The sequence below is a fragment of the Cetorhinus maximus genome, chromosome 32 (genome assembly GCF_964194155.1).
Source record: "Cetorhinus maximus chromosome 32, sCetMax3.hap1.1, whole genome shotgun sequence".
In the NCBI taxonomy this organism is placed as follows: Eukaryota; Metazoa; Chordata; class Chondrichthyes; order Lamniformes; family Cetorhinidae; genus Cetorhinus; species Cetorhinus maximus.
Genome location: NC_135910.1, coordinates 7,271,481 through 7,294,500, shown reverse-complemented (window position 1 = coordinate 7,294,500; position 23,020 = coordinate 7,271,481). Strand labels below are relative to the sequence as shown.

The following is a 23,020-nucleotide window of genomic DNA, read 5'->3' as shown; positions in this document are numbered from 1 at the left end:
CTCCACCAACACCCCACCCTCCATTGTTCACGCCCGCCAGGCCTGACCTCCCCCCCCCGCCCTGAGCACCCCACACTCACCTGGCCCTGGACTCCAGGGCTTTGGCGGCTGCTTTCAGTCCCGATCCCGCCCGCTGCAGCTCCTGGCGCCGCTGCTGGGATTAAAGAGCAGCCGGCCAATCAGATTAGCCGACCGCTCTCTGAGGTGGGACCTCCTCCCGAGCAAGGGGCGGAATCCCCATCTCCACACCTTCATTGGCTGCGAGGCAGGCAGTGTCAGCGGCAATGTGTTCTCCACCTCCACGTGTGGCAGTGTGGGGAAACCCCACCATCCTACAAATCCCGGCCTTTAACTCAGCCTGGAATATATTCAACGACCCAGACTCCACTGCTCTCTGGGGAAGAGAATTCCAAACGCTAACTACCCTCTGAGAGAAGAAATTCCTCCTCGTCTCCGTCTTAAACGGGAGACCCGTTAGTTTTAAACTGTGCCCCCTGGTTTTATGTCACTCCATGAGGGGAAACATCCCCTCAGCACTCACCCTGTCAAGACCCCTCAGAATCTTATACGTTTCCCCACCGGAAACAGTTTTCCTTGGTAACATTCCTGCTGTGAGGCACCGCAGGACATTTAACCAAGCTGAAGGCGCTATATAAATCCAAGTGTTTGTTGTTGACCAGCTAATGGGGCACACTGGGAGATGCCCCATTCCAGCAACAACTAGGCCCTTAAGCTTTGAGCTCTGTGATGCTCACCCTTTCCTCTCGAGCAAGGACCCCCCCCTCCATAATGTCTCTTCAGCAAAACCAGACAGTAGGAAATAACTAAACCGGACAGAATGCGTCATTCCCGAACATTCTGTGTAAAACAAGCCTGTTGCGTTCCTTGAGGTTTGGAGTGGTCTCCAGGATTATGTCCGTCGACCATCAGATAACCAGGAGTTGGAGGTTGCTGAGAGTGAGAGTCAGTGGAGAGAAAGGGAGACAGGGGTGCATTACCCCGCCTTGCTCACACTGGGTGTGTGGATTGTGAAGATTTTGGGAAAATAATTTCAGAAGCAAGGCAAGGTGGATGGAGGGCGAAAGCGGAGAAGGAACGGAGGGAGTATTCACCGCGACACTCGCTAGACATACCAAAGATCATGCCCTTCCCCCATTCCCTAATCTACCATCCTGCTTCTTCATAATTTAGTCCAGTTCCTGGAAATAAAAGAACCAATTGGAAGAAAACCTTGGAAATGTAATAAAAATGTTTCAGCTTTTGTCTTAAAAGGGCTCAGAATTGATAAGGGGCACTTTTTGGAGAAGCCTTTCATTACAAGGCATTTCTTCGAAGGCCAAAAACATGTTCACGACCTGAATAAAAGGACAGTCTACTTGGCAACCCTTGTGAGTTCTGCAATTGTATCTCCATCGCACTGTCATGACCTTTCTCCCCGTCCTGTTTTGAGATCGGACCAACATTTTTACAGAGCGATGGGCTTATCGTCACTTTAAACCCACCAGAGGACCTCATTTCGTCCTCCCCCCACTTCTTGTGGTGACGGTGATGAGTCCGGCAGAGAGTGCGTTCAGTGCCCTCCAGTCCAGTGCCAAGTTTACCACGCGTGGACGCGTAGACATTAAGGGATTAAAATTCCACGAGCTGTACTGTAACAAGTCCATTAAACCATTTAAAAATGCCTGCCGGGTCACCGAGAACATCTGGTGCGATCCCTGTGGGAGACCGTAACCCAGAATAACCAAATTTACTGGCTGACCCCACTCCCCCCACCCCAAAGAAGAGGTTACCAACAAGGTTTCAATTTTTGCAATTTTTACTTCAACATGAATCAGAGCCATTGGGAGTTAAACACGAATTGACAGGCAAATGGTACTTCAAATAAAAAGATAAATTTAAATACTCGATACAACAAAGATACATCTTACACAACCACAAACATTCTCCTTCAGCATGTATGGCATTATGTAGCGACACAGTTCCATAATATTTGCATTTTTTTTTTATTCACGCAGGGTAGGTCAGGAGCCCTATCCAACAATAGCTTTTGCCTTTGGCTTTCATGGGTATGATTATCATCAGCAAGGCACACTTCTATGAACAGTCTCTCTCTCTCTCTCTCTCGGGTCATGACAGTCCTGATATTGTAGGTTTCTAGAGCTCTTTTTCAACTAACCAATAACACCCTGGTTCACTGTTTGGCCACTCCTGGGAAAATACCCAGCTCTTTAGTGCCTCCAACCTACTCAAACAGCTTTCCAGGTTTTAGACCTTTTTAGCCAGCTCACACAGTGGCTCCAAGAGCTGCTGTCTCCTTTTCTACCAAGCAGAAAAACTGACCTCTTCCTGAGAGACATTTGTTTTTCCCCTCTCAACAATTCTCTTGTGTTCCTTTTTCTGTCTCTATCTGATTTCTCTTTGTGTCTGCATCTGGGCCTTCACCCTCCATCTCCTCTGCTGGTAGCTCTTCTTTGTGTCTACAGCTCTCCTTTGCATCTGCAGCTCTCCTTTGTGTCTGGCCACACGCCGTCCATCCCCCCCAAGACCAATCGACTTGATGACCAATCAGCACCTTTTTCTCTTGCGGTATGAATTGTTGTGATCGTTTGAAATTTGGCATTCTTGTGTTTTTCCTGATCAGTGTAAGACAAAAAACTTTGGCAACATGTCTCCCTTTTCAGCAATATTCCAGCTCTGTGCAACCAAGGGGCTGTTTTCAAACATTCTTAAAAGCAATTACAGATTCCACAGACATTTTTAAAAAATTACGAATTTTCCTATTACACTGCTTCCGGGTGAAAGGTCACCTCACAGCACGTTCTTCCCTATCCCCATGGGGTTAGGGCCAGAGATCAGCCGTGGTCTTAATGAATAGCGGAGTAGGCTCGAGGAGCCGTATGGCCCACTCCTGCTCCAGTTTCTTACATTCTTTCCTAATGTTCCCATACTCAGATTTCCAGGTAGGGCCACTGGAAATGATCCCGACTGGAAACCTTGGCTGATTACCTCCTCTCTTGCCCCAGTGGTTCTGAGGCTAATTCCCAAGCCCCCAATGACATCAGCAACCTCAACAATGGTCAAGGAGAGAGCCTAAGGCCTTCCTGGTCGGCACAGAATTTATGTCTTGAACCAACTTTCACTAAGGGGACGATAAGGGACTCTGTCAGTGAGACAGCTGGTCCTCTGCAGGAGGATATCTCTGATTGGGCAGTTTGGTGGACAATGCACACTCTTCACCTTTAATATTGCTCCATAATGCAGCAGGCCTGCGAAACTCTGAACCTTAACCAGAATTCAGATACAATGACAGTAAAAGAAAAAGTATTCCCACACGAGAGTGTAGAAGATGATTTACCATGTGGCAGCTTATTGGAGCAACTAATTATTCCTGAGCTGCTTCCTGATTTCAGTCTTTGTCCTTCCCCTCCTCCCCTTCCTCTCCTCCCCTCCCCTCTCCTCCCCTCCCCTCCCCTCCACTCCCCTCCTCTCTCCTGCACTCCCCTCCCCTCCCCTCCTCTCTCCTGCACTCCCCTCCCCTCCCCTCTCCTCTCCTGCCCTCCCCTCTCCTCTCCTGCACTCCTCGCCCCTCCCCTCCCCTCTCCTGAACTCCCCTCTCCTGCCCTCCCCTCCCTCTCTCCTTTCCTGCCATCTCCTCCTCCCCCTCCCCTCCCGCTCCTTCTTTCTCTCCTCTCCCTCTGTCCCTTCCCCTCTCCTCCCATCCCCCTCTCCATCTCCACCCCTCCCGCCTCTCTCCTGTCCTGCCTTCTCCTGCCATCCCCTCTCCTTTCATTTCCCCCCTTCTCTCCTTCCCCTCCTTTCCACTCTCCTCTCTTCATTTCTCTGTCCTTTCTCAGCACACTCCTCTTTTATTCAGATAGAGGCAGCCAGGCTGTCAGGGGGAAGTGCCCATTGGAAGAAAGGGGCTTCCCTGGAGGGAGTGTAAATTGAAGACAAGGGGAACGAAAGACTAGCGGAAACGTAACCAGTATTAGTTTTAAAGTGGGGAACCCCTGGTGTAGGCCTGAGGCCTACAGCGCAGGGCACAGGCAGTGTTGAAAAGGCAAGATAAGCGATGAGGTGGCAATTGAATGTCACCAAGTTTGGGGTTTTTAAAAATCCTGCAGCTTTTCAGAGGGAGGGAGAGCGGAGAGGGAGGCAAAAAGACACAGGACTCCTGAGGGGGTACAATAACCACAGCTTAGATTTCGATAGTACCTCTGGTGGAGCAGAACAGCATAACCCGGGCAGAATTTGACACTGAGCCACGGCTATCAGGACACGTGGCCAAGGGTTTCATAAAGAGGCAGGTTTAAAGGAGGAGAGAGCAGTGGACAGATTTAGGGAGGGAATTCCAGAGCTTAGGGTCCAGGTAGCTGACGACCAATGGCGGAGTGAATCAAGTTGGGGAAGCAGAAGGGGCCAGAATTGGAGGGATACCAAATTGTTGGAGAGCTATTGGGGATTGCAGAGATTCGGCGGGGGGTGGGGGAGGTGGGGTTGTGAAGGAGCGAGGCTATGGAGGAATTTGAACACAAGGGTGAGAGTTTTAAAATCCAGGCCTTGCTGGACCATGAGCCAATGTAGGCTGGGGCCATGGGCGGGACAGTAGTTGGTGTGGATTCAGATATGGGGCAGCGGCGCTTTGAATGAGTCCGGACTTTGATTTTAAAGCAGGCGGCTCACAGTGGTGGGGGTGGGGGTGGGGTGGGGGGAAGCAGAAGTTGCCTGCTGGCGTGATTAGAGGAACAAGAAAGGATAAATTCAGAAAAGGCAGCGAGAGCAGCGAACGAGGCAAAGATTTGAACAGAGAGAGAGAGAAGGCACACCCGAGTCTTAAAATCAGAGTTGGATGGCCTATCACAGGTGAAATGGGCTCTGAATTTTACAGAGGTGAGGTACAAAACATAGCAGTTTGAACTGAAAGTCCTTTTTTCGCGGAGGAGACGTACGGGAAGGTAATTTTTCTCTTGATAGTTTACTGCTCTGATATCGTTGCTAACAATGGTTTGTCAGTGTAGCAGGACCATTAAAACCCGGCAGCGATGGGCTAATTAACCGAGGGCGGTGGGGAGTGGCAGGAGTCAGGCAGCGAGCTTGCAGCTAAGTACAAAATCCGTGCTACTGGTGTCACTTTCACATTCACTTCTTACTTGAACTCATTTTCTACATGAATGGGCCAGCTTTTCACTTCCTACCCAGAGGAATCAATGCGGAGTCGGGGGCGGTGGTGGGGGGGTGGTGGTGGTGATAGTTGTGGGGGGTGGGGAAGACGGAGATTATGAGCCTCTGGTAGCAGGCTGAGATTCAGGGTCACTCTGCAGTACAGCTTCCTGGAGTTGTGTGTGTGTGTGTGTGTGCGTCTGTGTGTCTCAGTGAAGTTCGGCCGATATGCTCTCCTGACTGCACCTGCAGTCCGGGCAACAGGCGAGGAAGGTGAGCATTTGCAGAATGAAGGTAATCTAGCATTATCTTTCTCTCTCGCGCTTGTCCACTCGTGCACACGAAGCAGCTGGCACAGACCCTGCTATTAAACACCTGCCCGTGATAAAAATAGCCGGTTAGTAAAACATTATCTTCAACAGTTTGTTTACCCAGATCATTCACGGACCATTGTAACTCTGTTCATTGAGAATGGTGGATTCATAGAACCATAGAAGCCTGTGGCACAAAAGAAGGCCATTTGGCCCATCTTGCTTGTGTTGGGTCTCCGAAAGACCTCTCCAATTTGTCCCACGCCCCCTGCTCTTTGTAGACCCGTGGATGTCTAGCGGCGTGTTATTTCCGATGAAGGGATTAATAGTATCTCAAGACAATGGACTAGAATTGGTGATATTATGGTACCAACGCTCAAAATAGTCGCTGCTTTCCCACTTTTTTTGAACAGAGCAGAGCTTATTTTAGAATAGGTCCACATCTGCGCTAAAACCTTACGAGCACATTGAAGGGCTCCCTCACTCCCACCGAGCAGCCCACATTTCAGTCTCTCTCCCCTGACCACCCTTCCCTACCTGTGAGCTCTGTGTCCCAGAGATTTCCCCTCCGGTAGCGTAGGACCGTGGGATTGACCATTGAACTTTAATGGTCTATGTCACAAAGAGTATTTGGGGGAGATGGTGGCGTAGCGGTAATATCACTAGGCTATACTCTGGGGGGACATGGGTTCAAATCCCACCATGGCAGCTGGTGTGTGGGGGTGCATGTGAGTTTGTGTCCTGGGTGTACTCCGCCTAGTGCCCATTGCCTGTCGGGATAGGCTCCGACTCCCTGTGACCCTGAATTGGATAAAGTGGGTTCTGGAAAAGAGAGTGAATATTGCAAAAATACCCCGTGGCGTTTCATGGGAGCCATGTCCGAGGTGACATTAGGACAGGCAACCATGGCCTTGATCTTAGAGGTCAGGTTTAAGGAGTGTGTTAAGCGAGGAGAGAGAGAGAGAGAGCTGTAGAGTTTTTGGGAGGGAATTCCAGAGCTGAGGGCCCAGGGAACTGAAGGCACAGACATCGATAGCGGAGCGATTAAAATTGCGAGAGGCCAGAATTGAAGGAGCGTGGTTATCATGGAGGAGTGTAGGGTTTGAGGCGGTTAAAGTGACAGGGAGGGCCGTTGCCATTGGAGGGATTTGAACACAAAGGCGAGTGAGAGGAATAGTACTTCAAATTGACGGTAAAGGCTGAGGGAAGTGAAAATTTCACTTCTGCCGAAATTTCTGCTAGACATTTTTAACCACTTCGCGTACACGTCAGAGAGCTTGCCTGTCTGACTAAACACTTTACAGCTACAGGTGTAAGCATCGTGGACAGTGAAGATGCAGTGCAGCTGCCAACGAGGCGAACACGATTGCCTCGAGACCTGACTCCCACTGGCGACAAATTATAGAACCTTACAGCACAGAAGGAGGCCATTCGGACCATCATGCCCATACTGGCTGTCCAGTTAGAGCTGTCCAACTAATTCCAATGGCTCTTGCTCTTATCCCTGTGAATTTTTCCATCTCAAGGACATGTCCAATTTCCTTTGGGAAGTTACCCAGTGCTCCAGCTGAGGCTGAAGCAGTGACTTATAAAAGATGAACAAAACTTCCTTGTTTTTGTTCTCTGTGCCTCTATTTATAAAGCTATGTATGTTTAACTGCTTTACCAACTCGTCTTGCTCCGTTAAAAGACTGATGTATGAAAATCTTATATCAGATGGGAGGCAGTTGCTGGACTATTAACCCAGAGGCCCAGGCTAATGCCCTGGGGATACAGGTTCAATAAGTCTGGCATATAAAGCTAGTTTCAGTAATGGTGGCCAGTTACAACAATTATTGTTAAAAACCCATCTGGTTCACTAATGTGTCCCTTTAGGGAAGGAAATCTGTCACCTTTACCCGGTCTGGCCTACACATGACTCCAGGCCCACAGCGATGCAGTTGACTCTTCTCCTCTGAAATGTTCAGTTCAAGGGCACAATTTTTTAAAATTCTTTTATGGGATCACTGGATCTGCCAGCATTTATTGCCCATCCCTTGTTCAGAGGGGCATTTAAGAGTCAGCCACATTGCTGTGGGTCTGGAGTCACTTGTAGGCCAGACCGGGTAAGGATTTCCCTTCCCTAAAGGGACACATTAGTGAACCAGATGGGTTGACAATGGTTTCATGGTCATCATTAAACTTTTAATTCCAGATTTTTATTGGATTCTGCCATGGTGGGATTTGAACTTGGGGCCCCCAGAGCATTACCCTGGGTCTCTGTATAATATTAGTCCAGCGACAGTACCAGTATGCCAACGCCTCCCCTTAGGGATGGGCAACAAAGGTTTGACTTGCCAACGATGCCCACATCCTATGAAAGAATAAATATATAAGAACAAATGAACCCATCTTTCTGTTCCTGGAGTTTGTACCATTTGGCTAATATTGTTTTTCTTCATTTTTTCATCCCAAAATATGTCACTTCATCTTTCCCTGCATTGATTTTAATCTGCCATATGTCTGCTCATTCCTGTCTTCTGTCTGCCTATGTCCACCTGGTCTGTTACTATCCTCCTCACTGGTTACTTCATTTCCAAGTTTTTATGCCAATGGCAAAGTTTTAATTATTCTCCCTCTACCCAAGTCCAGGTCATTAATATACCCCAACCCCTGCGGACACCAAAGTATACCTCTCTCCAATCTCAGAAACAACCATTCAACACTATTCCCTTGCTTCCTATTCCATTGTCAGTTCCATTTCCGGCCCATTAATCCCATGGACTTCAATTCTGCTATTATGTGCTACTTTATCTCAAACACCTTTTGAAAGCCCAGGTACAAAACATTAAATGCATTATCAACCCTCTCTGTTACTTCATCAAATAATTCAATCAAGTTTGTCAGGCACAATTTGCCATTATCAAATCTGCGCTGCCTGTCAATTATTAACCGGTGCTTTTCCAAACTAAAATTAATTTTCTTCCGGCTCATTATCCCTATAAGCCCTCCACCTGGAGCACAAAAATCCAGGCCGATGCTCCCAGTGCAGAACTGAGGGTGTGCTGCACTGCCAGAGGTGCTGTCTTTCACGTGAGTTGTTAAACTGAGGACGTGTCTCAGGTGAATGTAAAAAAAAAAAAAATCTCATGGTGCTATTTTGAAAAAGAGCAAGGGAGTTATCCCCAGTGTCTTACCCAATATTTATCCCTCAATCAACATCACTGAAACAGAATTTTTGGACCTTATCACCTTGTTGTGTGTGGGGGAACTTGCTGTGCTCAAATTGGCTCCCCTGCCTTCTATGTTACAACAGTGACTACATTTCAAAAATGCTGTATTCGCTGTAACATACTTGGGAAGCCCTGTAGTCATGATAGGCAGGTATGCAAGTGTGTCTGGTCTGTCTTTCCCATTGACATTAGCCTGGTTGGCCTGCAGTTGCTGGGCTTAAGTCATCTCCATTTTTTTGGAGAGGGTTGTAATGGTTGCAATGATCTAGTGCTTTGGCAACATTCCCGAGCCTAAAGAGGATTAAAAGGTTGTGGTCAGAGCCCCCTAACTCGTCTTATCCTGTTCGCCCATTATCCCTGTGCTGGCTGAATTACCTTGACCCCCCAGGGTGGTAACGCCGCGATTTTAAATGTTTCTCATTCTTGTCTTCAGCTCCCTCTGTGGACTCACCACCCCCCCACACCCCCCTCCCCAGCTCTGTAACTTTCCGCAGCCCGACAGGCCTTTGCGATCTTTACGTCCCCCTGATTTTGGCCACTGATGCACCTCCAGCTCCCTTACTCGCCCAGGCATTGAAAAATGCCACATGGACCCACGCAGGCAATGTGGGCCCACCTTCCCCGTTGGATTGATGTAAATCTGTGGAGCGCGGCTAGAAGGGGCACGATGTGTGAAAGGTTCTCCTTCCTTTGAACCTTGCGCCTCCAGCCACAAAGGAATTCGCATTCACTGAGCCAACGCCAAGGCACAGCGATTGGAGCTACATTTCACCTCAGAATTGAGATGATTTTCTTGCCAATGACATAAAACATGTAGAATTGTGGAATCATGGAATGGTTACAGCACAGTAGGAGGCATTCAGCCCATCGCATCCGTGCTAGCTCTCTCTAAAGAGCAGCTCACCTCGTTCCAACATATTTCCCCCTAACCCTGAAATTGTTTTTCTCTTCAGATAATTACCCAATTCCCTTTTGAAAGCCACATGGACTCTACCCTTGCCAAACCAGACAGAAAATTAGGGATAGAGTGGGATTCCCCTTCTGCATTCTGAATCTGTTATCAATGTGGGAGATATGTAGACACTAGGGTGCTGACCTACTTGACCAGCATTCCATAGAACCATAGGAAAGTTACAGTGCAGAAAGAGGCCATTCAGCCCATCGTGTCTGCACCAGCCAATAAAGAGTAAAAAGAAACTAGCCCCTCAGTATAACCCCACTTTGCAGCCCCTGGTCCATAGCCTTGCAGGTTACAGTGCTTCAGATGCAGATCCAGGTACCTTTTAAATGAGGTGAGTGTTTCAGCCTCAACCACCAACTTAGGCAGTGAATTCCAGACCCCCACCACCCTCTGGGTGAAAAAGTTTTTCCTCATGTCCCCTCTAATCCTTCTACCAATCACCTTCAATCTGTGCCCCCTGGTAATTGACCCCTCAGCTAGGGGAAACAAATCTTTACTGTCTACCCTATGTAGGATCCTCATAATTTTGTACACCTCAATTAGGTCACCCCTCTGTTCTAAGGAAAATGACCTTAGCTTATCCAATCTCTCCCCGTAGCTGCAGTTTTCAAGCTCTGGCAACCTTCTTGTAAATCTCCTCCGCACTCTCTCCAGAGCAATTATGTCCTTCCTGTTAAGTGGGGACCAAAACTGTGCAAAAAAACTCCAGCTGTGGCCTAACCAGCGTTTTCTACATTCCTTCTCACTTTAATCTTTTCTCACTGACTGGCACATAGACAAGTGGATAAAGGATCATGGAGATTAGGTAATGTCGACAGCACAGAGCAAAAACAGGAAATCGTGAGCTCGTGGCTGCAGGAGTTGTGACAGAAAAGGGATCTGTCCTGCCTGAAGTGATTACATTTCTGGTGGGTTTTTTTTCATCCACACCTTAGCTAGACCAAAATTAAGTTGACTTCTGCTAACTCTCGAAGGGGGTCTATTCTGCCACTGCACATGTGGTTGGAGGGCATTTACAATATTCAGCCTGGAGGCATATTTAAAAAGAATAAATATTGTCCCTGGCTCTGCAAATTTTCGCACTGAGGATATGAGCAGCCCAAGTTTATAGCTCATCTCTAGCTGCCCTGGGAGGTTTAGCGTTAAGGGTTAGCGTTAAGGGTCAGCCTTCCCAGTAGCTATTGTTTTTGCAACAGAGTGGCTTTGTTACCTTTTGAGAGTTACCTATGTGGGACTGGAGTCACATGAAGACTGTGTAGGGTGGCAAAGTTGCCCTCCTTTGTGGGCATTAGTGAACCCGTTGGCATTCTTACAACATTCTGGCAGCTTTCATGGTCATTTCTTCTGGTGCCAGCTCGCAAACTATCTAGTTGATTGGCATAATTGGCCAGGGTGGGTTTTGAACTCCCAGCTCCTGGCTTCCTTACCCAGTAGAATAACTGATGTGCTACCCTGCTCATTAATACACCACTAAACCCCTTTTGTTAAAATAGCAGACAGCGAAATCGTGGCTGACTCTTAATTCGTATAACATGGTGGTAGCGTGATATAGCACAGTGATGGAGTACATTCACCCACTGATGGCGAAGCAGCAAATCACCCCTTCCCCATTTCCCAAGCTGCGGGGCAGAAATGGAAGGGATGATTGGTTGAGAAGGAAACTGCATTTCTGTAGCGCTTTTGACGACCGTCAGGCATCTGAAAGTGCTTCCCAGCCAATGAAATGCAGTCCCCAGTTGTGATGTGGGAAATGTGGCAGGCAAGTTGTGGGTAACAACTCTCACCAGCTGCAAGGCGGCAATAACTATTAAACTGTTTCTGTGATTGAGACATTGGGGTCAGGGCACCCGCTCTTCTTCACAATAGTGCCACCAGATCTTTTGCAAGCTGGCAGATGGGGGCTCAATTTAGCACCTCATCTGAAAGATGGCATCGCTGTCAGTGAAGCTCTCCCTCAGTACTGCACTGGAGTGTCGGCGTAGGTTTTTGGTGTTCAAGGGCTGGAGTGGGACTTGAACCTTGTGACTCAGAGGCGGGAGCACTGCCAATTGAGTCATGGCTGACACCACTTAGGTGAGCAATAGAAAATTTGTCTTTGCTTAGTGCCCTCTCCTGTAACTGTGAATCTGGAATCCACTAGGTCTTTAGTGACCTCTCCTGTAACTGTGAACCTGGAATCCACTGGGTCTATACCTGAGCTTCAAAGCTATTCAGAGCGTTCTTCGAAATGGAACTTGTTGTGAAACTCCGCTTGTTTCTCTCGGGTTTAGCTTGTCCCATGTAACGTTCACTGATCTGACGATTTACTGTTTCCTCTTCTATCTGGGGCCAAAATCACTCACCGAACAGGAAGGTGCTGGGTTTGCACTAGATTCTGTAGCTTCACATGAAAACCAGCAATTAAATTGCATCGGGTGACGTCATGTTTCCAGCTCAGAATCAGGCCATTTGACTCAACTGATAGGAGCATACAAACTAGGAGCAGGAGTGGGCCACTTGGCCCTCGAGCCTACTCCACCAGTCAATAAGGTCACATCTGATCTGACTGTAACCTCCCGCCTACTGCCAATAACCTTTCACCCCCTCGTTAATCAAGAATCTATCTCGCTCTGCCTTAAAAAAATATTCAAAGACTCTGCTTCCACCGCCTTTTGAGGAAGAGAGTTCCAAAGACTCACGACCCTCTGAGAGGAAAAAATTCTCCTCATCTCTGCCCTAAATGGGTGACCCCTTTATAAACAGTGATCCATAGTTCCTGATTCACCCACAAGGGGAAACATCCTCTCCACATCCACCCTGTCAAGACTCCTCAAGATCTTATGGTTCTAAAGATTTATCCTCCAAATAAGGCTCCTGCCACTCTTTTCCATCTCACCCTATTAGCATAACTTTCGGTTCCTTGCTCCTTCAGGTGTCTACCTAGCTTCCCCTTAAATGCACTAATGCTGTTCGCTTCCGCAGCTCCAGGTGGCAGTGAGTTCCCCACTCCCAGAATGTAACTGATCCAGGCGGAGCTGTCTTCACCCCCTATCCCACCACATTAAGCTTTCTCTAGACGAGCAGAGCAGCCCAGCGCCGCTCCGCGGTGAGACAGGGGGCAGCCGTAACATCTCCTTGTGTACTTCTGCGCGTTTCCGCACACTTTGTTGGGGTGAACAGAGTGCCCATTGAGCTCTACCTGGTGCCTGTGCGCTGTCAGAGCGGGATGAAAGGGTCAGTGAACCCGGCACACTCAACGGTGCCATTGACGTGCTGGCTATACCTCCCATCTGCCACTTCTGGAGATCAATAGCAGGCACCAGGCATCATTCCAGCCTCAGTGTTTGTCACTGGATCGAAGCCAAATGGTTTCCGAATCGTGAATGTAACTACTGTTTGAATCTAAATGTTGAAAGGCAGACTTGCAGGAAGTTGAGCTCTGCGCCATCCTGGGAACCTGTGGTGCATTTTTTAAGGCGCCTTTGTGATTGGATTTTTGTATTTACCTCATGCATGTCGAGGAAATTTTGTGCTGAGTAGCCCCATCCTCCGGGAGTTTTTAAAAAATATATATGCATGTATATATATATATTCTTTCACAGCCTGTGGGCGTCGCTGGCTTGGCCACAGTTTGCTGAGTTGAGTTTGCAAGCCATGGCTCGGTTGGTAGCACTCTCACCTCTGAGTCAGCAAGTTGTGGCTTCCAATCTCACTCGAGGAACTTTGGCACAAAACCAAAGGCTGGCTTGTCAGTGCAGCGGCGAGGGAGTGCTGCGCTGTCAGAGGTTCTGCTCTGCGTGAGGCAATTGGAGCTGCAGTCGGCCCTTTGAGACTGCTCCACCATTCGACAAGATCATGGCCGATTTTCTGTTTAGCTCCTCCTTCCTGCACTGTCCCCCTATCCCTTAATACACAAAAAAAAATCTGTTGACCTCTAATCATTGAATATATCCTACGATTGAACATGCACTGCTCTCTGGGGTAGAGATTTAAAACTCCTTGAGGGAAGAAATTTCTCCTCCTCTCCGTCATAAATGGTCAATCCCTTACTCTTGAGGACGTGCCCCCTTGTTTTAGGACCCCCCAGCCAAGGGGGACATCTTCTCGGCATCTATTCTATTCTTAAAATTTTTACATGTTGCAATTAGGTCATCTCCCCTTCTAAAATCCAGGGAATATCGGCCTAGTTTACTTAGTCCCTCCTCATAGGACAATCCCTCAACCCAGAAACCTAGTGAACTGGATACACTGTTAACCAAAGCCTTGTTAGCTTTTTATTTATTATTTGTTTACATATGTATCACTTATTTATCTTCTAAGCCAAAGCGCCGTCTGCTCTCTCACGTCGATGTGAAAGGTCCCACGGCACCATTCGGAGAAGAGCGGGCGAGTTCTGGCCCATATTTATTTCTTAGCCATTAAAAATAGCGAATTGTCGGGTCGTGGGTCACGTTGCTGTTTGTGGGATCTTGCTGAGTGCAAAGTTTGGTTGCCACGTTTCCTAGGTTACAATGCTTCAAAGGAGCATTTAATTGGCATTAAAGCGCTTTAATACATCCTGAGGTTGTGAAAGGCGCTTTTTAAATGTAAGTTCTTTTATTTTGCTTTACAAAAAGCACAGGGAGATGTGTGTTTCTCTTTATGGAAACATGATAATTGTTCAGGGTCTGTAACCTGAACCTACAAAAGTGGCTGAACTATTTGGATACAAGGCTGGTATATCTGTCAGTGAAAGGGTATCTCATAATGAAGGGAGTTGACTGCATTTTTATCTCCTCACTGTCTGACGCACTTAGCACAGCCTCTCATATGAGACACGGCTGAAATCTCCCTCTCTCTCCCCCTCTCTCTCTCTCTCTCTCACATTCTCATATTCATCCCGGCTGTTTATCCCCTTTTCTGTGTTGCAGGAAATCTCGGCATGAGTATCAGAACTCGCTGGGCAGCAAGGTCATCCAGCGACAGTGCCGGCGCAGAATGACCTGCCCCAGTCCGGCTGAGATCAGCAAGGCCAAAGCCATCATGTCCATGCCCCAGCTCACCAAGGGTCTCAACCTAGATGAACTCCTCCTGAAATGCATCCAATCCTTTGGTAAGTGCCCCCTTTTTCCAGAGACTGATTGTAGATAGATGAACCTACTGGAGGTGTGTGTGTGTACGTGTGAGTGTGTGTGTGTGCGTGTGAGAGTGTGTGTGTGTGCGCGTGTGTGTGCGCGTGTGTGTGCGCGTGTGTGTGTGTGTGTGTGTGTGTGCGCACAAGAGTGTGTGTGTGCGCGAGAGTGTGTGTATGCGTGTGCACGTGAGAGTGTATGTGTGTGTGTGCGTGTGAGAGTGTGTGTGTGTGTGCTTGTGAGAGTGTGTGTGCGTGTGCGCGTGAGAGTGTGTGCACGTGAGTGTGTGTGTGCGCGTGAGAGTGTGTGTGTGCACACGTGAGAATGTGTGTGTGCGTGTGAGAATGTGTGTGTGTGCGCGAGAGTGTGTGTACATGTGTGTGTGTGTGTGTGCGCGCATGAGAGTGTGTGTGCCCGTGAGAGTGTGCGTGTGCGAGAGTGTGTGCGCGTGTGTGCACACGCGAGTGTGTGCATGAGTGCACACACTTGTAGGAGTGTGTGCGTGTATGAGTGTGCATGTCTTTGTGTGTATGTGTGTATGTGCACGTGCACGGAATGGTGCAGATTGTGAAATGTTATGGTGCATCACACAAATCTAGGGCTGAAACTATGCAAACAAAACCTGTTGCTATATGGAGAGTGGAGTGAACAAGGAGCAATTGTATCTGACCTATATTTGCAGTTACAAAAGATTTCAAAGCTCTGATGTTTGACTAGATTCTAACGGATTGTGAACAGCAGTGGGTGGTTTTTAAACTGACCGACTCTTGGGAGCAATTAGCAAATTAACATTTTTGAAATGTGGGTGTTGAGACCGTGAGGATGTATAATACGTGAAAGGGCTTCAGTCTGAGTGTCCTCCTGCTTTGCTTGTTATGCTCCCTATTGCTAATGGAGCTGGACCCTGTAGAGGTGAAAGAGCCCGGATATTGGAGAGGTGCGAGTGGCCGTTTATTGCTTTCTGCCAAAGTGTCGTCGGGATGCCTGCTAAAGTTGGCCAAACTACCGAAATCCAAGCTGGTTTGACGTGAGATTGTGCCTCTTCCCAGCGTTTTCAAAACCTTGCTTATACCCTGTGACTGTTCCTTTATGCTGGTTGGCTGTCACGTAACAAGAATGTTTTGGTGAGGATCCGTGTGAGAGCTTCCAAATAAAAGTCTTCCTTTTAGGAGCCCAATTTCCAAATGGCATCCTATTAGAAAGAGAAACTTGCGCTAACTTTCCCGTTTATTACATTTCAAAGACGTTAGGACAGGGTCAGATTCAGTCAAGTCTTTTACTGGGCAGTGGAGAGGCTGCTATTGCATTGGCAAACTTTTAATGCACAGCAAGGTTCCACAGACGGACTAGTTTTATGCATTATTGTTGATGAGGAATGTTACCAAGGGCGCCCGAACTTCTTGCTCTCCTGTAATCATCCAGAGGTAGCATCACGCACTCAATAGTCGGCCCTCTAAACAATGGGCTAGACTCTGCGGTCAGTGGTGAAACAATACCATTCACTGCTCGTCTGAAAGAAAGCTGCCCACAAAAACCGAGCGGACTCTGTGGCTGAGCTTCCCCTTTCCTGGCGACTGTTTTAAGTCTGGCGCCAAGTGAAGAGATCTCCAGGTTCCCAGCAGCTTTGTCCTCACCTCTGTAGCCTCCGCCAGCCCTAAACCCGCAGATTAACTCTGCACCCCTCCAGTTTGGGTTTTCTGGGAACATAGGTGTCGCGGAAGGGGTATTTGGCATAGCAAGGGTTAATGTGAGACTAGGCCAACAGCACTGCCCACATTATAGGGTAGGGAGTCGCATGATAGTGGACTGAGTGCAGTAGTAGTCTAGCAGAGGCCACCATCATGAGGGCATCACCTAGTAAGGGCTGTACCTTGGAGATGTACATAGTTTTGTGTTAACAATAAACACTTAATGTTCCAACCACACAAGCCTCCAGACCTCTTAGTGAGACACTGAACCTTGCAACAGTAGGGACAGGGTAGACCATCCGGCCCTTTGAGCCTGATGTCTCATTCAATAAGATCATGGCTGATCTCAGCTCCACTTTGCTGCCGCCCCCCCACCCCCATAACCCTTTGGTCCCCTTGTCTGTCAAGATTCTGTCTAACTCGGCCCTGAATAAAACTTGGCCTCCGCCGCTTTCTGGGGAGTAGATTTTCACCAACGGCCCTCTGAGAGAAAAAAAATTCTCCTCATCTCAGTCTTAAAAGGGCGATCTCTTATTCTTAAACTTTGTCCACTGGGTTCTGGTCTCTCCCACGAGCGGAAATATCCTCCCGGTTGGTACCCACCCTGTCAAGTCCCCTCAGGATCTTATATGTTTCAATGAGATCACCTCTCATTATTCTAAACTCCAATGGGTAAGGCCCAACCTGCTCAACCTTTCTTCATAGGATAAAATCTGCGTCCCAGGAATGAGTCGAGTGAACCTTCTTTGCACTGATTCTAGCACGATTATATCTTTTTTTTTCAAATAAGGAGACCAAAACTGCACACAGTGTTCCAGATGTGGTCTCACCAATGCCCTGTACAGTGCAGTAAAACATCCCTACTTTTATATCCCATTCCCGTAGCAATTTCTATGCCTCTCTGATTTTAATTGCCCCACAATTGGTAGCTGTGTCATTAACTGCCTTGGCTCTAAAATCAGGAATGCCCCCCCCACCCCCTCCGGAATCTCCCCTGATCTCTACCTCTGTCTTTACCTCTTCCTTTAAGAGGTTGCTCGAAACCTACCTCTTTGATGTTTGTCACCTGTACAATATCTTCTCCTGTGGCTCTGCGGTGAAATGTTTGGTAATCGCTCGTGTGGCCTGCCTTGGGATGCTTTACTATGTTGTAGGTGCTATATGAATGCCGATTGTTGGTGCTAAGGCAATTGAGAAGGTCCCAAGATTGTGGTGAATTAGCTGATGTTATTGAGAAGGGGAAGGGTGCTGAAATTGGCCTGAACGTCTTGGATTGGGGGTTGAGGGGGGGAACAGTAATCAGATGGGACACTTGCTTCTCATCAAAGTCAACCAGCAGTACCTGAGTCGTCACATAACGACAGGATGAAATTCAGCTGTGATGCTTCCCAAAGCCAAATAGCCTATTCTGCCTCAGCTCACGTGTAAGGACTGGACACTTGGATGGAATATTGGAGAGTGCCTTTGGCACAGTGTCCCATGACGGAGTCATCACCATCCGGGGAAGAGGGAGACTTGGTGGGAAACCAACAACAACTTATATTTATATAGTGCCTTCAATGTTATGCAATGCCCCAAGGCGCTTCACGGGAGCATTAGCAACAAAGTATGATGCCGAGTCACATAGGAGCTATTAGGTCAGGTGACCAAAAGCTTAGTCAAGGAGGTAGGTTTTAAGGGGTGTCTTACAGGAGGAAAGTGAGGGAGAGAGGCGGAGAAGTGTAGGGAGAGAGCTTGGGGCCCAGGCGTCTGAAGGTGTGGCTACCAGTGATGAAGCGATTAAGATTGGGGATGTGCAAGAGGCCAGAAAAGAGTGAAAACCTGAAAAGAAAAGGCTGGAGGACAGGGGCTGTGTTGTAGGGGGTCCATTGGTCTGATGAATTCTAGTTTGTGTAGATGCTCAGGCCTCTGACTGGGACATTCGGTCAGTCTCATTCCCCAAGGTGAAAATGAGCTGAGAGCCCAGTTGAAAGTATGTAGAGACGCAGCAAACTGACTACGTTTTGTGGCAGGGTGGGGCGAAGCAAAAGTAGACGGCTGAAGTGTCAGGATAACAACTGAGTTGTAGTCCTCATGGCCTTATCTAGGCACCTTCTTAAAAAGGGACACCAGCCTTCCCTCACCATGCGGCAGTTAAAACCTAACTGACCACAGGCTGCTTTGTGCTTGGATCACGAGCAATGCCACTGAGGATCAGCTAGCATAAACATGAATCGTGAAATCAATATTTGACCAAAGTTCCCTAGCTATATCTACTACCTTCCTTCCACTTTACAGCACTGGAACTGTACTGGGAGGTGTCCCATCTGCCATTTCGTTACTGGCTCTTAAAACACTTAAATATTGCTTGTGAATTGAAAAAATTGAATTAAACATTATATTTTATTTAAAAAGGTTTTGGCATAGGTGACAACAGAGAAATTGCAGTGTTGGAGGTTCTAATTCATCTGGGGAGTTGTTGCGTAGTGGTAATGTCACTAGGCCAGTAATCCAGAGGCCCAGGCTAATGCTCTGGGGACATGGGTTCAAATCCCACCATGGCAACTGGTGGAATTTAAATTCAATTAATAAAATCTGGAATTGAAAGCTAGTCTCAGTAATGGTGATCAATGGTTATTGACCATCTGGTTCACTAATGTCCTCTAGGGAAGGAAATCTGCCATCCTTACTTGGTCTGGCCTACATGTGACTCTTAACTGCCTCCTGAAATGGCCAAGCAAGCCACTCAGTTCAAGGGCAATTAAGGATGGGCCACAAATGTTGGCTTTACCAACTATACCCACATCCCATGAAAGGATAATTTTAAAAAATCATTTAAGACATACTAAATGAGGGGGAGATATAGGGCCTGAGACAGAAAAGATAACACAAATACGGAGAGATGTAGACGTGTCAGAGAGGAGGGATAAAGAGAGACGAACACACACACACAAAATATAGAGGTATACACTATGACACTGCGAAGCACAGGGCGACAGGAAGAGATGTGCAGACACACACTGGCTGCCCAACACAGAAAGTGACTGGGACTGAGAGGATCTTGCACTGACTAGGCAAATTAGGCACATGTACAGCTGGAGAGATAGGGAAAGACATGTGGACAGAAGGGAAAAAATACTTTTTATTAAATCATTTATGGGATGTCAGCTGGGCCAACATTTATTGCCCATCCCTAATTGCCCTTGAGAAGGTGGTGGTGAGCTGCCTTCATGAACCGCTGCAGTCCATGTGGTGTAGGTACACCCACAGTGCTGTTAGGGAGGGAGTTCCAGGATTTTGACCCAGTGACAGTGAAGGAACGGCGATATATTTCCAAGTCAGGATGGTGAGTGACTTGGAGGGGAACTTCCAGGTGGTGGTGTTCCCACCTATCTGCTGCCCTTGTCCTTCCAGATGGTAGAGGTCATGGGTTTGGAAGGTTCTGTCGAAGGAGTTTGGTTTTATGTAGCTCCTTTCGTGACCACCAGACATCTCAAAGCACATTACAGTTGGTGAAGTACTTTTCGAAGTGTAGTCACTGCTGTAATGTAGGAAACACTGGCAGACAATTTGCGCACAGCAAGCTCCCACAAACAGCAATGTGAGAATGACCAATTATTTTGTTTTTGGGATGTTGATTGAGGGATAACTATTGGCCAGGACACTGGGGAGAAACTCCCCTGCCCTTGTTCCAAATAGTGGCATTTGATCTTTTACATGCTCTTGACAGTACAGTGGAGGCCTCGCATCTCATTCTAAACACGGTATACCTGACAGTGTAGCACTGTCTCAGCGTTGCACTGGAGCCTTGATTTTTGGGCTCAGACCCTGAAATGGGACATGAACCCACGGCCTCCTGATTCAGAGACAAGAGTGCTGGGCACTGAGCCACATGAGGCTGAAATAGAGATGCAGAGGGAGATAAACTTTCAAATGCACGGAGCAAAGATGAAGACAAGGAAAGATTGCAAAAATGAAACGGAAAGTACTTCACTGAGATTCCCAGAGAACGATCGCCTGATGTTTAGCCCAGTCAGCTTTTTTATTTAAAGGTCCCCGTGCTTTGCTGAGGAACCAACCCTTCACTCCTTTGTTAGTCGAGAACCTATCTCCCTCTGCCTTAAGAATACTCAATGACCCAGCCTCCACCAGTCTCTGGGGAAAAGAACTCCACAGACTCTCTGAGAGAAAAAAATTCTCCTCATCTCTGTCTTTAACTGGGCAGAATTTGACAGCCTGTCCCGCCGAAGTCAATGGGCTTTTGAACGGCTCACCGCATTTTACAGCCCCGCCCCCACTGCAATGGGGCCATAAAATTCTGCCCCTTATTTTTAAACGGTGTCCCCTAGTTCTGGTCTCTCCCACAAGGGGAAACCTCCTCTCCAGCATCCAACCTGTCAAGTCCCCTCAAAATCATATGTGTTTCAGTGATATCACCTCTCATTCTTCTAAACTCCAGTAGATACAGGCCCAGCCTGTCCAACCTTTCCTGGTAAAATAACCCCCCAATTCCAGGAATCAGTCGAGTGAACCTTCTCTGAACAGCTTCTAATGGCAATTGTGTCCTTTCTTAAATAAGAGGACCCAAAACTGTGCACAGTACTCTCGATGTGGTCTCACCAACGCCCTATACAACCAACAAAACTTCCCTACTTTTATATTCCATTCCCCTCGCAACAACCAACCATTTGCCTTTCTAATCACTCACAGCGCCTGCGTACTAACCACTTGTGATTCATGTACCAGGACACCCAGATCCCTCTGTACCACAGAGTTCTGCAATCGCTCTCCATTTAAAAATAATATACTGCTTATCTATTCTTCCTGCCAAAGTGGACAAGTTCACATTTCCCCCACGTTACGGTCCATAATTCCCTTCCCTCTTGAGAAGTTCGGACCAGTATTCTTATTTCCCAGTTTTTACAGTTTTTTCCCTAGTAAGGTGATGTGTCAGCGAAGCTCGGCAGTCTCCTCGTGGTGTGGTCGAGATTTGAAGTTTACCAATGCCACCATGAGCAGATCTTCCAACACGTTCTCCCGTCACCGAGGCCATCAGGTGATGGCGCCCGCCTCCTCCCCTGCCTCAGCTCCTCGGTTGCTGAAACCCTCAGCTGTGCCTTTGTCCCCATCCGGAATGGACTCTTCCGGTGCTCTCCCAGCCAGTGTCCCACCCCCTGCCCTCTGCAGGCTTCAGCACACCCAAACCTCTGTTGCCTGTATCCTCTCCTGCGCCAGGTCCTGCTCACCCATCACTCCTGTTCTTGTTGGATGCCAGCCAGCTATGACCTTGCATTTAAAATTCTCATCCTGGTGTTTAAATCCCATTTTGGCTTCACCCCCTCCCACCTTCCCTAACTCCCATAGCCTTATAATCCGTCAGAATTCTCTGTCCGTTGCCCCTCAGCATAGATGACCGTGATTTTAGGCGTCTCTGCCTTACGTTCTACACGAGCAGGTTGCTGTGGTTGAGGTCCCTGCGTCCCATCAAAGCACAGAGAAGCTGGCCTAGACTGTCAGGAGTAATACTGCATAAAAAGAATAGTGATGACAAGTGTTGACCTTGCTTTGGTACTTGGAGCCAAGGCCCATTCAAACAGCAGCTGTGTTATTGCTGTGGAGTATCCGTGTGAATCCCCTACACCAGCTCATTCACCCGGCTAACCAGGCTTGGGAAAGTGTAAAAGAATTGCACAATGAATTTAATTACGGACCACGGTACGCTGGCATCCAGCGAGACAGAGCAGCAACTACCCCACAGAGGCTGCATGGAAATGCAGAACAACACCTACGTTGATGAACTTCAAGCCATTGATCACGAGAGCGCCCAGCGATCAAAGGCGACTGCCGTCTTAACTGACCTACTCCCGTCTTCCCAGCATTCGGCGGGTAGCACTCTCACCTCCTGAGTCAGAAGGTTGTGGGTTCGAACCCAGCTCCAGAGATTTGGACACAAACCCCACATGACACTCCCAGTGCACTACTGTGGGAGTGCCGCACTCCCAGAAGTGCCGCGCCTCACACACGGACATTAAAGCGAGGCCTTATCTGCCCCCTCAAGTTGGCGTAAAATGTCCCATGGCACCACTTTGAAGAAGAGCGGGTGTCCTTGGCAATATTTATCTCTTAACCATCACTAGGACGGACTAAAAACAGAAAATGCTGGAAAACCTTGGCAGGTCTGACGGCATCTGTGGAGCGAGAAACAGAGTTGACGTTTCAAGCTGAAGAAGGGTCACACGGACACGAAACGTTAGCTCTGTTTCCCGCTCCCACAGACGCCGTCAGACCTGCCGAGTTTTTCCAGCATTTTCTGTTTTTATTAAAGATTTCCCGCACCCACGGGGTATTTTGCTTTTAAACTAGGACGGACTAGCTGGTCGTTGTCACCTTGCCGATTGCTTGCTGTGCGCAAATTGGCTGGCACGTGTCCCACTGCCCAACAGTGCCCACACTTAATGCCTTATTGGCTGTAAAGCACCCGGTTGCTCTGAGGTCATGATAGGTGCCATGCAAATGCAATTCCTCCTTTTTTTTTGAAGGACAAATGACACAGTTATTGACTTGGCCAAAGGCTGCACACACACAAATGAGAGAGATGGTCACAATGTGCCGGGGCTGA

At 48.0% G+C, this 23,020-nt stretch overlaps 1 protein-coding gene across 1 annotated transcript in view; it reads left to right on the top strand.

Moving 5' to 3' along the window:
* Positions 1 to 23,020, top strand: part of rasgrp4 (RAS guanyl releasing protein 4) — a 165,648-nt gene that overhangs the window by 61,677 nt on the left and 80,951 nt on the right. Inside the window, exon 2 of the mRNA XM_078533095.1 lies at positions 14,534 to 14,715. Within this exon, the coding sequence (XP_078389221.1) occupies positions 14,534 to 14,715 (182 nt within the window). The remainder of the gene's footprint in view (positions 1 to 14,533; positions 14,716 to 23,020) is intronic.